General features: G+C 49.8%; 1 protein-coding gene across 6 annotated transcripts in view; it reads left to right on the top strand.

The window, feature by feature from the left end:
* The window catches only part of kcnh6 (potassium channel, voltage gated eag related subfamily H, member 6), a 228,442-nt gene extending 215,898 nt beyond the window's left edge, over positions 1–12,544 (top strand). For all 6 annotated transcript variants that reach the window (XM_031903728.1, XM_031903732.1, XM_031903731.1 and 3 more), the window contains 9 exons: positions 1,501–1,903; positions 4,728–4,927; positions 5,096–5,348; positions 5,618–5,811; positions 6,264–6,363; positions 8,544–8,822; positions 9,048–9,234; positions 10,350–10,539; positions 11,418–12,544. In XM_031903728.1, the coding sequence (XP_031759588.1) occupies positions 1,501–1,903; positions 4,728–4,927; positions 5,096–5,348; positions 5,618–5,811; positions 6,264–6,363; positions 8,544–8,822; positions 9,048–9,234; positions 10,350–10,539; positions 11,418–11,597 (1,986 nt within the window). In that variant the 3' untranslated portion in view covers positions 11,598–12,544. The remainder of the gene's footprint in view (positions 1–1,500; positions 1,904–4,727; positions 4,928–5,095; positions 5,349–5,617; positions 5,812–6,263; positions 6,364–8,543; positions 8,823–9,047; positions 9,235–10,349; positions 10,540–11,417) is intronic.
* The last annotated feature ends 1,043 nt before the right edge of the window (positions 12,545–13,587 follow it).

Here is a 13,587-nt window from a genome sequence, read left to right on the forward strand (position 1 = left end):
ATAAACTAGAGATGAGTGACCATTGTGCTACAACGTCTACTACTTCATCCTCCAGCACAGTGGTCATTCTTCTCTAGAACATGAAGACAACCCAAGATCTGGGTACTAGGTCTTTATAGATGTCACAATTAAAAATGATTTACTTAAGATGGAGTCTACAGGAGAGAGACTTCTGGATACGGCATCCCATATTTCTACTGGTTATTCCTACACTCATCCTTGAGTTCTAATTCTCCATAATGTGCCTTTGGTCTATTCTGTTTCTGACTGAGTGGAAATTAGATGTACAATAGGAATTGGTCAGTAATGTACCATGAGAGGAAGAGTCATCATTGTTCTACAGACAATATGATCATGGCTGGAGCCCTAAACCCCCACAAAATAACAATATATTTTAATACCTGTATCAACCTTTGTACAATTGGAGCCAGACCTTGGTAATGATTGTGGAGCAATTTTATTTTTGGACCTTACATGGCCACAAAGATGGTAATTTTGGGGATATCTAGCATATCATCTGATCCCCCTTATGTGGCCACAAAGATGGCAATTTTGGGGATATCCAGCATATTATCTGAACCCCTTTTTGTGGCCACAAAGATGGCAATTTTGGGGATATCCAGTATATCATCTGAACCCCCTTTTGTGGCCACAAAGATGGCAATTTTGGGCATATCCAGCATAGCATCTGAACCCCCTTTTGTGGCCACAAAGATGGCAATTTTGGGGATATCCAGCATAGCATCTGAACCCCCTTTTGTGGCCACAAAGATGGCAATTTTGGGGATATCTAGCATATCATCTGATCCCCCTTATGTGGCCACAAAGATGGCAATTTTGGGGATATCCAGCATAGCATCTGAACCCCCTTTTGTGGCCACAAAGATGGCAATTTTGGGGATATCCAGCATAGCATCTGAACCCCCTTTTGTGGCCACAAAGATGGCAATTTTAGGGATATCCAGCATAACATCTGAACCCCCTTTTGTGACCACAAAGATGGCAATTTTAGGGATATCCAGCATAACATCTGAACCCCCTTTTGTGGCCACAAAGATGGCAATTTTGGGGATATCTAGCATAGCATCTGAACCCCCTTATGTGGCCACAAAGATGGCAATTTTGGGTCTATCCAGCATATCGTCTGTACCCATCATCATTTGAGTATCAATATGGTCCCACACTTGGCTTCCGTTGGCCCTTCCCTATGCAAGTTGGACTTTTTGGTGAACCTTCTGGTTTGTTATTAATCACATGTAACCACTGATCCTCTGTGTGTGTTTATGAGCCCATGTCCCACCAAAGCCAGTGTGTATTTGTAGAAAGAACTTTGATTGGGCTCCGCCGGTAAGATACAGAGTCATGTAGGTATCAGAGGAATATCGCCTTCTCTTATTTAATTCAGCTGTAACTTCTGTCTCTTCTTCGTTGTTCATTTCCTTCACCCTCTTTCTGACCTGCTGCTCTTATCTCTTTCCTGTTGATTTTGTTTACTCACAGACCACAACTCTGATTGGTCTTTTGAAAACTGCCCGCCTCCTGCGCTTGGTACGAGTGGCCCGCAAGCTGGACCGCTACTCTGAGTATGGCGCAGCCGTTCTCTTTCTTCTCATGTGCACGTTTGCTCTCATCGCTCACTGGTTGGCTTGCATCTGGTACGCCATTGGCAACATGGAGCACTATGACCAGGAGTATCGTCCTATTGGTTGGCTGTACTCCTTGGGCATCCAGATCATGAAGCCCTACAACAGCACCAATGCAAAGTCTGGCCCTTCCATCAATGACAAGTATGTGACTGCTCTCTACTTCACCTTCAGCAGCCTGACCAGCGTGGGGTTTGGAAACGTGTCCCCAAATACAAACTCTGAGAAGATCTTCTCCATCTGTGTCATGCTGATTGGATGTGAGTACACTGGGGGTTACTGCTCAGCCCAATGCCCAGATGGCACCGATTGGTCTTCTGTATGTCCATCTGTACCAAGCTGTCTATTAAACATCTCGGTGTGGGGGTTTTAGCTGCATCTTGTGCCCTGTGTGAATTCTAGGCCAGGGGTAGATAATTCTGTTTTTGTAGAAACATAAAAATCTGTAGTTCCCAGATAATCTTCCCAAGAACTTGAACTGTATGTTCCTGACAGTGTTGCCTCTTTCTGTGATGGTAACCTGGTGGGGTAGGAACCGCTCATACTGTATTGGGTCTTCTTTCCAAAGGGTAACTTGGGGAAAGGCTTTCTAGCAAAGACACTTGGCGTCAGCTAGATATAGGCCAATGAAAACAGAGTACTACTGCAGTGTCCAGTAGGGAGTGTTGGTGTTCCCATAGGTCACTGGTAACTCAAGTGCCCTAATGCCTCAATAAACAGCCACTGCAGTAATACTATATCACACCCCTAGTCTTGGCAGATCCAATCAGTTCAGTAGCCCCATCATTGGCTAACCACCACCACCATATAGATTCCTAGCTCTCATTCTGGGAATGTCCAAACCCCTATGTATTGCAACTTGCTCAGGCCTAACCCTAATACACCGAAACTTTTTTATTCTACTTAAACAGCCATTGCTTTGCTCTTAGCTTAGGGAAAGTGATTTAGACAAAATACTAGTCCGACCTGCCATGCAGACAGTGATATTTTATAATCCTGCCCTGTTAGAGGGTATTTAGACCTTACATTCTAGAGTTGGAACCTTCTGGTCTGTCCCATGAGTTCACCTACTGCTAGAGGTAAAGGTTTAGTTCATTGTTACCAATGCCAGACCCAATACTCCTATACTCCATATACAAAGAGTTAAACTAACTGTATCTGCTCAGCAGCCTTATGCCTCTCATCTGGTATGGGCACGGAAGGAAATATTGGGAGAAGAAGCTGGGATGGGCACGGAAGGAAATATTGGGAGATAAGCTGGGATGGGCATGGAAGGAAACATTGGGAGAGAAGAAGCTGGGATGGGCAGGGAAGGAAACATTGGGAGAGAAGAACCTGGGATGGGCACGGAAGGAAACATTGGGAGAGAAGAAGCTGGGATGGGCACAGAAGGAAACATTGGGAGAGAAGAAGCTGGGATGGGCAGGGAAGGAAACATTGGGAGAGAAGAAGATGGGATGGGGAGGGAAGGAAACATTGGGAGAGAAGAAGCTGGGATGGGCACAGAAGGAAACATTGGGAGAGAAGAAGCTGGGATGGGCACGAAAGGAAACATTGGGAGAGAAGAAGCTGGGATGGGCACAGAAGGAAACATTGGGAGAGAAGAAGCTGGGATGGGCACGGAAGGAAACATTGGGAGAGAAGAAGCTGGGATGGGCACGGAAGGAAACATTGGGAGAGAAGAAGCTGGGATGGGCAGGGAAGGAAACATTGGGAGAGAAGAAGCTGGGATGGGCAGGGAAGGAAACATTGGGAGAGAAGAAGCTGGGATGGGCAGGGAAGGAAACATTGGGAGAGAAGAAGCTGGGATGGGCACAGAAGGAAACATTGGGAGAGAAGAAGCTGGGATGGGCACGGAAGGAAACATTGGGAGAGAAGAAGCTGGGATGGGCACAGAAGGAAACATTTGGAGAGAAGAAGCTGGGATGGGCACGGAAGGAAACATTGGGAGAGAAGAAGCTGGGATGGGCAGGGAAGAAAACATTGGGAGAGAAGAAGCTGGGACGGGCACGGAAGGAAATATTGCGAGAGAAGAAGCTGGGATGGGCACGGAAGGAAACATTGGGAGAGAAGAAGCTGGGATGGGCAGGGAAGGAAACATTGGGAGAGAAGAAGCTGGGATGGGCACGGAAGGAAACATTGGGAGAGAAGAAGCTGGGATGGGCACAGAAGGAAACATTGGGAGAGAAGAAGCTGGGATGGGCAGGGAAGGAAACATTGGGAGAGAAGAAGCTGGGATGGGCACGGAAGGAAACATTGGGAGAGAAGAAGCTGGGATGGGCACGGAAGGAAACATTGGGAGAGAAGAAGCTGGGATGGGCAGGGAAGGAAACATTGGGAGAGAAGAAGCTGGGATGGGCACGGAAGGAAACATTGGGAGAGAAGAAGCTGGGATGGGCAGGGAAGAAAACATTGGGAGAGAAGAAGCTGGGATGGGCACGGATGGAAATATTGGGAGAGAAGAAGCTGGGATGGGCACAGAAGGAAACATTTGGAGAGAAGAAGCTGGGATGGGCACGGAAGGAAACATTGGGAGAGAAGAAGCTGGGATGGGCACGGATGGAAATATTGGGAGAGAAGAAGCTGGGATGGGCAGGGAAGGAAACATTGGGAGAGAAGAAGCTGGGATGGGCAGGGAAGAAAACATTGGGAGAGAAGAAGCTGGGATGGGCACGGATGGAAATATTGGGAGAGAAGAAGCTGGGATGGGCACAGAAGGAAACATTTGGAGAGAAGAAGCTGGGATGGGCACGGAAGGAAACATTGGGAGAGAAGAAGCTGGGATGGGCACGGATGGAAATATTGGGAGAGAAGAAGCTGGGATGGGCAGGGAAGGAAACATTGGGAGAGAAGAAGCTGGGATGGGCACGGATGGAAATATTGGGAGAGAAGAAGCTAGGATGGGCAGGGAAGGAAACATTGGGAGAGAAGAAGCTGGGGTGGGCACGGAAGGAAACATTGGGTGAGAAGAAGCTGGGATGGGCACGGATGGAAATATTGGGAGAGAAGAAGCTGTTGAAGCCATGATCTCCTACTCTCTTCACTCTAACCCAATCAGATCCTTTTCTTTCACCTTCTGTACAGCGCTCATGTACGCCAGTATTTTTGGGAATGTGTCGGCAATCATCCAGCGTTTGTACTCTGGGACAGCAAGGTACCACACTCAAATGCTGCGTGTTAGAGAGTTCATCCGTTTCCATCAGATCCCAAACCCTCTCCGCCAGCGCCTGGAGGAATATTTCCAGCACGCCTGGTCATATACCAACGGCATCGACATGAACGCAGTGAGCTGAGCTTTTGTTCCCCTTTACTTTATTCTTCCATTCTCTGCTTCTACAGAAGTTGCCACATGTATTTCTCTGTTCTACACAATCCTTTTCCCCTTTGTTCTGTTTAATGTCCCACCATCTCACCAACCTATAACATACCTCCTTTCTTTTTATCTGGTGAAGGTTTTGAAGGGGTTTCCCGAGTGCCTTCAGGCTGATATCTGTCTGCACCTAAATCGAAGCCTTCTGCAGAACTGCAAGCCATTCAAGGGTGCCACCAAAGGTTGTCTTCGGGCTCTTGCCATGAAATTCAAGACCACCCATGCTCCTCCTGGTGACACCCTGGTCCATGCTGGCGATGTGCTCACTGCTGTCTACTTTCTGTCCCGTGGATCCATAGAAATCTTGCGTGGGGATGTAGTGGTGGCCATTCTAGGTAATGTCATGAACTTGCCTTCTGGCACAACAAGTTCTAACAATTAATTTATATTTCCTTCCTGTATATCTCTCATTCCTTTCCCCCTTTTGTCTAGTCCCCGTCACAGTTAGTATTCACCCACCCTCTCCCCCTTTTACCCAGAACAACTCTCAAGCCAATCTCTTATTGTCCCCATAGGGATTGTCTTCTTCTCAAACTATTTATTGCACCAACACATTTGCAGCCTCTTATGTAATGCCTCTCTGTTATCATCTGTTGTACTGCAGGTAAAAATGATATTTTTGGAGAACCTATAAATCTCTATGCCCGGCCTGGAAAATCGAATGCAGATGTGCGAGCCTTGACCTACTGTGACCTCCACAAGATTCATCGGGAAGACTTGCTGGAAGTGCTAGACATGTATCCCGAATTCTCTGACTACTTCTGGTCCAGCCTGGAGATCACATTTAATCTGCGAGATGTGAGTGGATTTTGGTGCCATAGACAGTGTGTAGCTGTAGGGCCACCAACCAGTCCAGGAGGAATCTGAATAAGTTAATTGGTCTGTGCCTGCAGTGTAGTCCTCTATAGCAGAGACGCCCAGACTTCTATATTTTTTGGGTAGTTCTTCCAAGCTTTTACCCTCTGGCTACAGTGGGGGGAAATTCAGAAATGTTCTCAGTAGATAGAGCAGTAGAGGGATAATAAATAGGTGGGAATGTGGATATTAGATTAATATTAGGCGAGTAGGGTGTCAGGAGATGAAGCCACTAGATAGCTCAGTGTCCGGACAAGAGATAGCAAGTAGGAAGCCAGTAAAAGTCTGAGTTTGAGCCCAGTGAGAAGGTGAGTAGGAGACCAAAAGATAGACTGCTGGGCTGCTTATTTCACTTATAAAATGGGCATCATGAAGGAGTTTTATTCTTCTTTTAGACCAACATGATTCCTGGATCTCCAAGCAGCGATGACTCCGACAGTGGGTTCAACCGGCTGAGGCGGCGCAAGCTTTCCTTTCGGAGGAGAACAGATAAAGGTACGGGTTGTTAGACTGCAGGTACAGCGGTCAGGCCCTTAGCAACCAATGGGAAGAGTCACATCAATGGGAAGATGGTATTTCATGGTTTATCACTTCTGGCCGAGATTCAATTTGAGGAGGAAAAACTTTATTCCCAATTCAAGTTTTTTGAATTGCACTGAATTGTGGGAAAATGTGGAACTCACATGAAATAAGACTCTCAGCAAACTGAATTGGGTCCAATGCACGAAAGCATCTTTCTCCATAGATAAATTGCATTTAAAAAGTCTTTCTGGTCGTATTCCAGTTTGACACCAGGTATAGATGCAGGTAGATCAGACTGAGAATGAATTCTCTCTTTGCAGTTTGTCAGAGACTCAAAACCGGGGACATTTCCAAAACCGGGGACATTTTTAAAACCGGGGACCAAAACTGGGGACATTTCCAAAACCGGGGATCAAAACCGGGGACATTTCTAAAACCGGGGACCAAAACCGGGGACATTTCCAAAACCGGGGACCAAAACTGGGGACATTTCCAAAACCGGGGACATTTCTAAAACGGGGACCACAACTGGGAACATTTCCAAAACCGGGGACCAAAACCGGGGACATTTCTAAAACCGGGACCAAAAACCGGGGACATTTCTAAAATGGGGACCAAAACTGGGGACATTTCCAAAACCGGGGACCAAAACCGGGGACATTTCTAAAACCGGGGACCAAAACCGGGGACATTTCCAAAACCGGGGACATTTCTAAAACCGGGGACCAAAACCGGGGACATTTCCAAAACCAGGGACCAAAACCGGGGACCAAAACTGGGGACATTTCCAAAACCGGGGACATTTCTAAAACCAGGGACCAAAACCGGGGACCAAAACTGGGGACATTTCCAAAACCGGGGACATTTCTAAAACGGGGACCAAAACTGGGGACATTTCCAAAACCGGGGACCAAAACCGGGGACATTTCTAAAACCGGGGACCAAAACCGGGGACATTTCCAAAACTGGGGACATTTCCAAAACCAGGGACCAAAACCGGGGACATTTCCAAAACCGGGGACCAAAACTGGGGACATTTCTAAAACCGGGGACCAAAACCGGGGACATTTCCAAAACCGGGGACATTTCCAAAACCGGGGACCAAAACTGGGGACATTTCTAAAACCGGGGACCAAAACCGGGGACATTTCCAAAACCGGGGACATTTTTAAAACCGGGGACCAAAACTGGGGACATTTCCAAAACCGGGGATCAAAACCGGGGACATTTCTAAAACCGGGGACCAAAACCGGGGACATTTCCAAAACCGGGGACCAAAACCGGGGACCAAAACTGGGGACATTTCCAAAACCGGGGACATTTCTAAAACGGGGACCACAACTGGGAACATTTCCAAAACCGGGGACCAAAACCGGGGACATTTCTAAAACCGGGACCAAAAACCGGGGACATTTCTAAAATGGGGACCAAAACTGGGGACATTTCCAAAACCGGGGACCAAAACCGGGGACATTTCTAAAACCGGGGACCAAAACCGGGGACATTTCCAAAACCGGGGACCAAAACCGGGGACATTTCCAAAACCAGGGACCAAAACCGGGGACCAAAACTGGGGACATTTCCAAAACCGGGGACATTTCTAAAACCAGGGACCAAAACCGGGGACCAAAACTGGGGACATTTCCAAAACCGGGGACATTTCTAAAACGGGGACCAAAACTGGGGACATTTCCAAACCGGGGACCAAAACCGGGGACATTTCTAAAACCGGGGACCAAAACCGGGGACATTTCCAAAACTGGGGACATTTCCAAAACCGGGGACCAAAACCGGGGACATTTCCAAAACTGGGGACCAAAACTGGGGACATTTCTAAAACCGGGGACCAAAACCGGGGACATTTCCAAAACCGGGGACCAAAACTGGGGACATTTCTAAAACCGGGGACCAAAACCGGGGACATTTCCAAAACCAGGGCCATTTCTAAAACCGGGGACCAAAACCGGGGACATTTCCAAAACCGGGGACCAAAACCGGGGACATTTCCAAAACCGGGGACATTTCCAAAACCGGGGACCAAACCGGGGACATTTCCAAAACCGGGGACCATGTTCAATACTGGGGACTTGTAGCTGTTCATTCCCACCAGCTTGTAGGTAGAACCGTATTCATTGTCGCTCTCACTCTCCCAGATGCTGAAAATGCCGGGGAGGCCAAGAGGAGCCAGAGGATGGGGCGCCTGAGTCGGAACACCCCAACATGTGAGAGCAAAGGCTTGGACTGGGACAAGCAACTCAGTACCGGCCCATCCAGTTCCTCTTCCAGCGATGATGAGAATCCTCCTCCTTCCTCCAATACGGTTGAATTGTCCCCCACACGAGCAATGTTCACCAACAGTAGCTTCTCTGTGCCTCGTGGGTCGGAGGCTGAGGGGGATAACGGCACAGCAGACGTGTGTAACCACCTATCAGGTACGGCCCGGAATTAACATCTGCACATTCAGAGCAATGTCTCTGCATCATATTGTGTGCGCCAGATGCATTACTCAAGCCACGCCCACCCTGGAGTTATTTCCTCCAGTCTCTTCTGCTTTTCACCTTGCTCTATGGCTCTTGGTGCAAATACCCCTTGGGACTGGAACAAGGGGCAGGATATATAGGAATAACGGAGAAAACTGACATTTATCTCTTTTACAGGAGCTTTTTCTGGGGTATCGAATATCTTTAGCTTTTGGGGTGACAGAGCAGGAGGCCAGTACCAGGAGCTGCCACGTTGCACCATCCCTGCCCATACAGCCCTGGGTGGCACTGCCCCTTCCATGAGCCGACGGCAGAAATGTGAGATTGGGAACAGGTTGGATGTTCTGCAGAAGCAACTGAACAGGTCTCATCGCTTTATCTGTAACTGCCCCACCTGTGTCTCCCTCTGTGCCCCGCCCCCCACCCTCATGTTATTGGCCCCCTCTGTACCCCGCCCCTCGCCCTCATGTTATTGGCTCCCTCTGTGCCCCGCCCCCCACCCTCATGTTATTGGCTCCCTCTGTGCCCCGCCCCCACCCTCATGTTATTGGCTCCCTCTGTGCCCCGCCCCTCACCCTCATGTTATTGGCTCCCTCTGTGCCCCGCCCCTCACCCTCATGTTATTGGCTCCCTCTGTGCCCCGCCCCCCACCCTCATGTTATTGGCTCCCTCTGTGCCCCGCCCCCACCCTCATGTTATTGGCTCCCTCTGTGCCCCGTCCCTCACCCTCATGTTATTGGCTCCCTCTGTGCCCCGCCCCCACCCTCATGTTATTGGCTCCCTCTGTGCCCCGCCCCTCACCCTCATGTTATTGGCTCCCTCTGTGCCCCGCCCCCCACCCTCATGTTATTGGCTCCCTCTGTGCCCCGCCCCCCACCCTCATGTTATTGGCTCCCTCTGTGCCCCGCCCCCACCCTCATGTTATTGGCTCCCTCTGTGCCCCGCCCCTCACCCTCATGTTATTGGCTCCCTCTGTGCCCCGCCCCCCACCCTCATGTTATTGGCTCCCTCTGTGCCCCGCCCCTCACCCTCATGTTATTGGCTCCCTCTGTGCCCCGCCCCCCACCCTCATGTTATGGGCTCCCTCTGTGCCCCTCCCCCCGTTGCCTCCCTTTGCACCTCACCCCCTCTGGTTCCTTGGGCCGTTACCCATGAGTCTCTGGCTGAATAGTAATGTGTATGGCAAGAGGGTAATTCCCATTATCAGAGGCGCTACTTGCATCATGGGGGGCTGTCTGGTACCTATTGGCCCTTTCCTCCCTAACCAGGTTGGTTCTGTGCTTTCCCCCATCCTGTAACAGTCTCTTTGTGGCGAGACCTCACGCAGTCACTTTTCCCAGTATTAGAGAGCTCAGTCTTCCTCCATCTCCCACTGGGTGTCCCCGGGTGCCCTCGGTTTGCCGTTCCTGAGATCCCACCGCTGTGGTTTCTGACTGCTCTTGTCTCTTTCTGTCTCAAGTGTCCCCTGTTGTCTCGCAGGTTGGAGAGTCGGATGGTGACGGACATTAATACTATCATGCAGCTGCTACAGAAACAAGCGGCCCTGGTGCCCCCCGCATACAGTACTGTATCCTCCCCCCCACAGATCCCAGGTTACCCCCCGGGGGGAGATCACATTGTACAACCAAACCTTGCGGGACTGTCTCAAACACTGGCGTCAATTTCTCAGGTACAAACACAAAGCTTGGATGGCCCAGCTCTACTTACCCCTCTACCCCTGCACCCTATATACCCTACCCCTGCACCCTATATACCCTGCACCCTATATACCCTACCCCTGCACCCTATATACCCTGCACCCTATATACCCTACCCCTGCACCCTATATACCCTACCCCTGCACCCTATATACCCTACCCCTGCACCCTATATACCCTACCCCTGCACCCTATATACCCTACCCCTGCACCCTATATACCCTACCCCTGCACCCTATATACCCTACCCCTGCACCCTATATATCCTTCCCCTGCACCCTATATACCCTACCCCTGCACCCTATATACCCTACCCCTGCACCCTATATACCCTACCCCTGCACCCTATATACCCTACCCCTGCACCCTATATACCCTACCCCTGCACCCTATATATCCTTCCCCTGCACCCTATATACCCTACCCCTGCACCCTATATACCCTGCACCCTATATACCCTACCCCTGCACCCTATATACCCTGCACCCTATATACCCTACCCCTGCACCCTATATACCCTGCACCCTATATACCCTACCCCTGCACCCTATATACCCTACCCCTGCACCCTATATACCCTACCCCTGCACCCTATATACCCTTCACCTGCACCCTATATATCCTACCCTCTACCCCTGCACCCTATATATCCTACCCTCTACCCCTGCACCCTATATATCCTACCCTCTACCCCTGCACCCTATATATCCTACCCTCTACCCCTGCACCCTATATATCCCTGTGTATATCCCATACCCCCTGCCAAACCCTCACCCTGAACCCCTATATCTAGAGGTTACCCCCTACTCTCTGTAGCCATTAATACTCTAATACCCCTTGTCACACACAGGTTTATGAATACCAGGAGTTGGAGGGGCAGCGGTTGGATCTGTGTGAAATGCCCCTGGTACCACAGCCTGTGAATACTGAGCCCAGGGACAGCCCACGGCGCCGCTCTCTTCCGGGGCACCTTGAAGACCCCTTGGATTTGCGGACCCCACAGAGGCACTCGTCTGACCCGGGCAGTTAGGGACAGACTGGAGGCGCCTTTGTCAGACTCATGTCACAAGCCACATTCTGGCACAGACAGAGATCTTGCCAGGAATCTTGTGTAGCCGATGCCCAACATGGAGCCCAACATGGAGCCCAACATGGAGCAGCCCTGCCGGTACCATAGAAGCTGAATTCCCTCACCCAGGAGGAGGGGTCAGAAAGGCATTTCTCCACTTGTTCCAGACAAGGATGATGTTTGGGGCACGCATGGCTCTTAGCTGCACCCCAACATTATAATGAACCCCACTTCCTTCTTCTCATCTCCCTACGTTGGACGCTCTAGCGCCTGGGGCGGTACCAAGTGACTGTAGCAGAAGGTCCAGATGGAAGGAGCAGGTTGTCTGCTGAGCCCACGATGGGCTGGGAGTGAGGAGCTTGGAAGGAAATCCTTGTACTATATGTATGTGACTATACTGCCCCCCCATGTAGCACTGCCCCCCCATGTAGCACTGCCCCCATTATTACTCTCACACCGAGCTGAATGTTGTGTGTAGAACTCTTGGGAAGTCGCAGAAACCCACCGGGATCTGGTTCTGAGGAATATTACTCTCGACTCCCAACAATAGGGATTCTGCTGTCTCTTTAATGCTCTGAAACACTTGTAGGAACTGTCGGACCGACCCTACAGTATAAGCAGGGGGGCCCCCTGTACTGGGAACTGTCCCCTCAATGTTCTGCATTGTCTTTCTCTCTGTCTCTCTCTCTGTCTCTCTCTCTGTCTCTCTCTGTCTCTCTCTGTCTCTCACTGTCTCTCTCTCTGTCTCTTTCTCGTGTCTCCGCACTTCCTACATTTTGCTCTTGTTGCGCAGTGTGTCTGCCAAGCTGAAAAGTCCATTCATCATAATGGTGTCATAATCACAGCAGGGTGTTCATCTCATTCTGCCCCAACATCTGCATGCAAGAATATGGGGTTGTGTCCCCCTATAACCGACTACATTATGTCTTATGCTGAACCCCCAGTTACACTGGCTTATGTGTTGCTTTTTGCCTTAAAACACAGATATGTAGGTACCTGTAGGTACTTTGCCCGTCTGCCCCTGGCTATTTACAGTCCCAACCAAAATGGTAAAGATATACTAGTCACCCATTATCATTTTATTTTGTGCTCCAAACTGAGTAACTTCCATCAGAGTATTCTAGCCCCACCCACTGTTTCTGTTACAGACCCCACCCCATCAGAGCTTCTATCAGAGTATTCTAGCCCCACCCACTGTTTCTGTTACAGACCCCACCCCATCAGAGCTTCTATCAGAGTATTCTAGTCCCACCCACTATTTGTGTTACAGACCCCTGCCCCATCAGAGCTTCCATCAGAGTATTCTTGTCCCGCCCACTGTTGTGTTACAGACCCCCACCCCCATTAGCTTCCATCAGAGTATTCTAGCCCTGCCCACTGTTTGTGTTAAGACCCCTGCCCCATCAGAGTATTCTAGTCCTGCCCACTGTTGTGTTACAGACCCCGCCCCCATTAGAGTATTCTAATCCTGCCCACTGTTTGTGTTACAGTCTCCCCTCCCCATTAACTTCCATCAGAGTATTCTAGTCCCGCCCACTGTTGTGTTACAGACCCCGCCCCCATTAGAGTATTCTAGTCCTGCCCACTATTGTGTTACAGACCCCGCCCCCATTAGAGTATTCTAATCCTGCCCACTGTTTGTGTTACAGTCTCCCCTCCCCATTAACTTCCATCAGAGTATTCTAGTCCCGCCCACTGTTGTGTTACAGACCCCCGCCCCCATTAGAGTATTCTAATCCGCCCCATCAGAGCTTCTATGAGAGTATTCTAGTTTTGCCCACTGTTTGTGTTACAGACCCCCACCCCATCAGAGCTTCCATCAGAGTATTCTAGTCCCACCTACTGTTTGTGTTACAGACCCCCATCAGAGCTTCCATCAGAGTATTCTAGTCCTGCCCACTGTTTGTTTTACAGACCCCCGCCCCATCAGAGCTTCCATCAGAGTATTCTA

The sequence above is a fragment of the Xenopus tropicalis genome, chromosome 6, assembly GCF_000004195.4.
Source record: "Xenopus tropicalis strain Nigerian chromosome 6, UCB_Xtro_10.0, whole genome shotgun sequence".
Lineage (NCBI taxonomy): Eukaryota > Metazoa > Chordata > Amphibia > Anura > Pipidae > Xenopus > Xenopus tropicalis.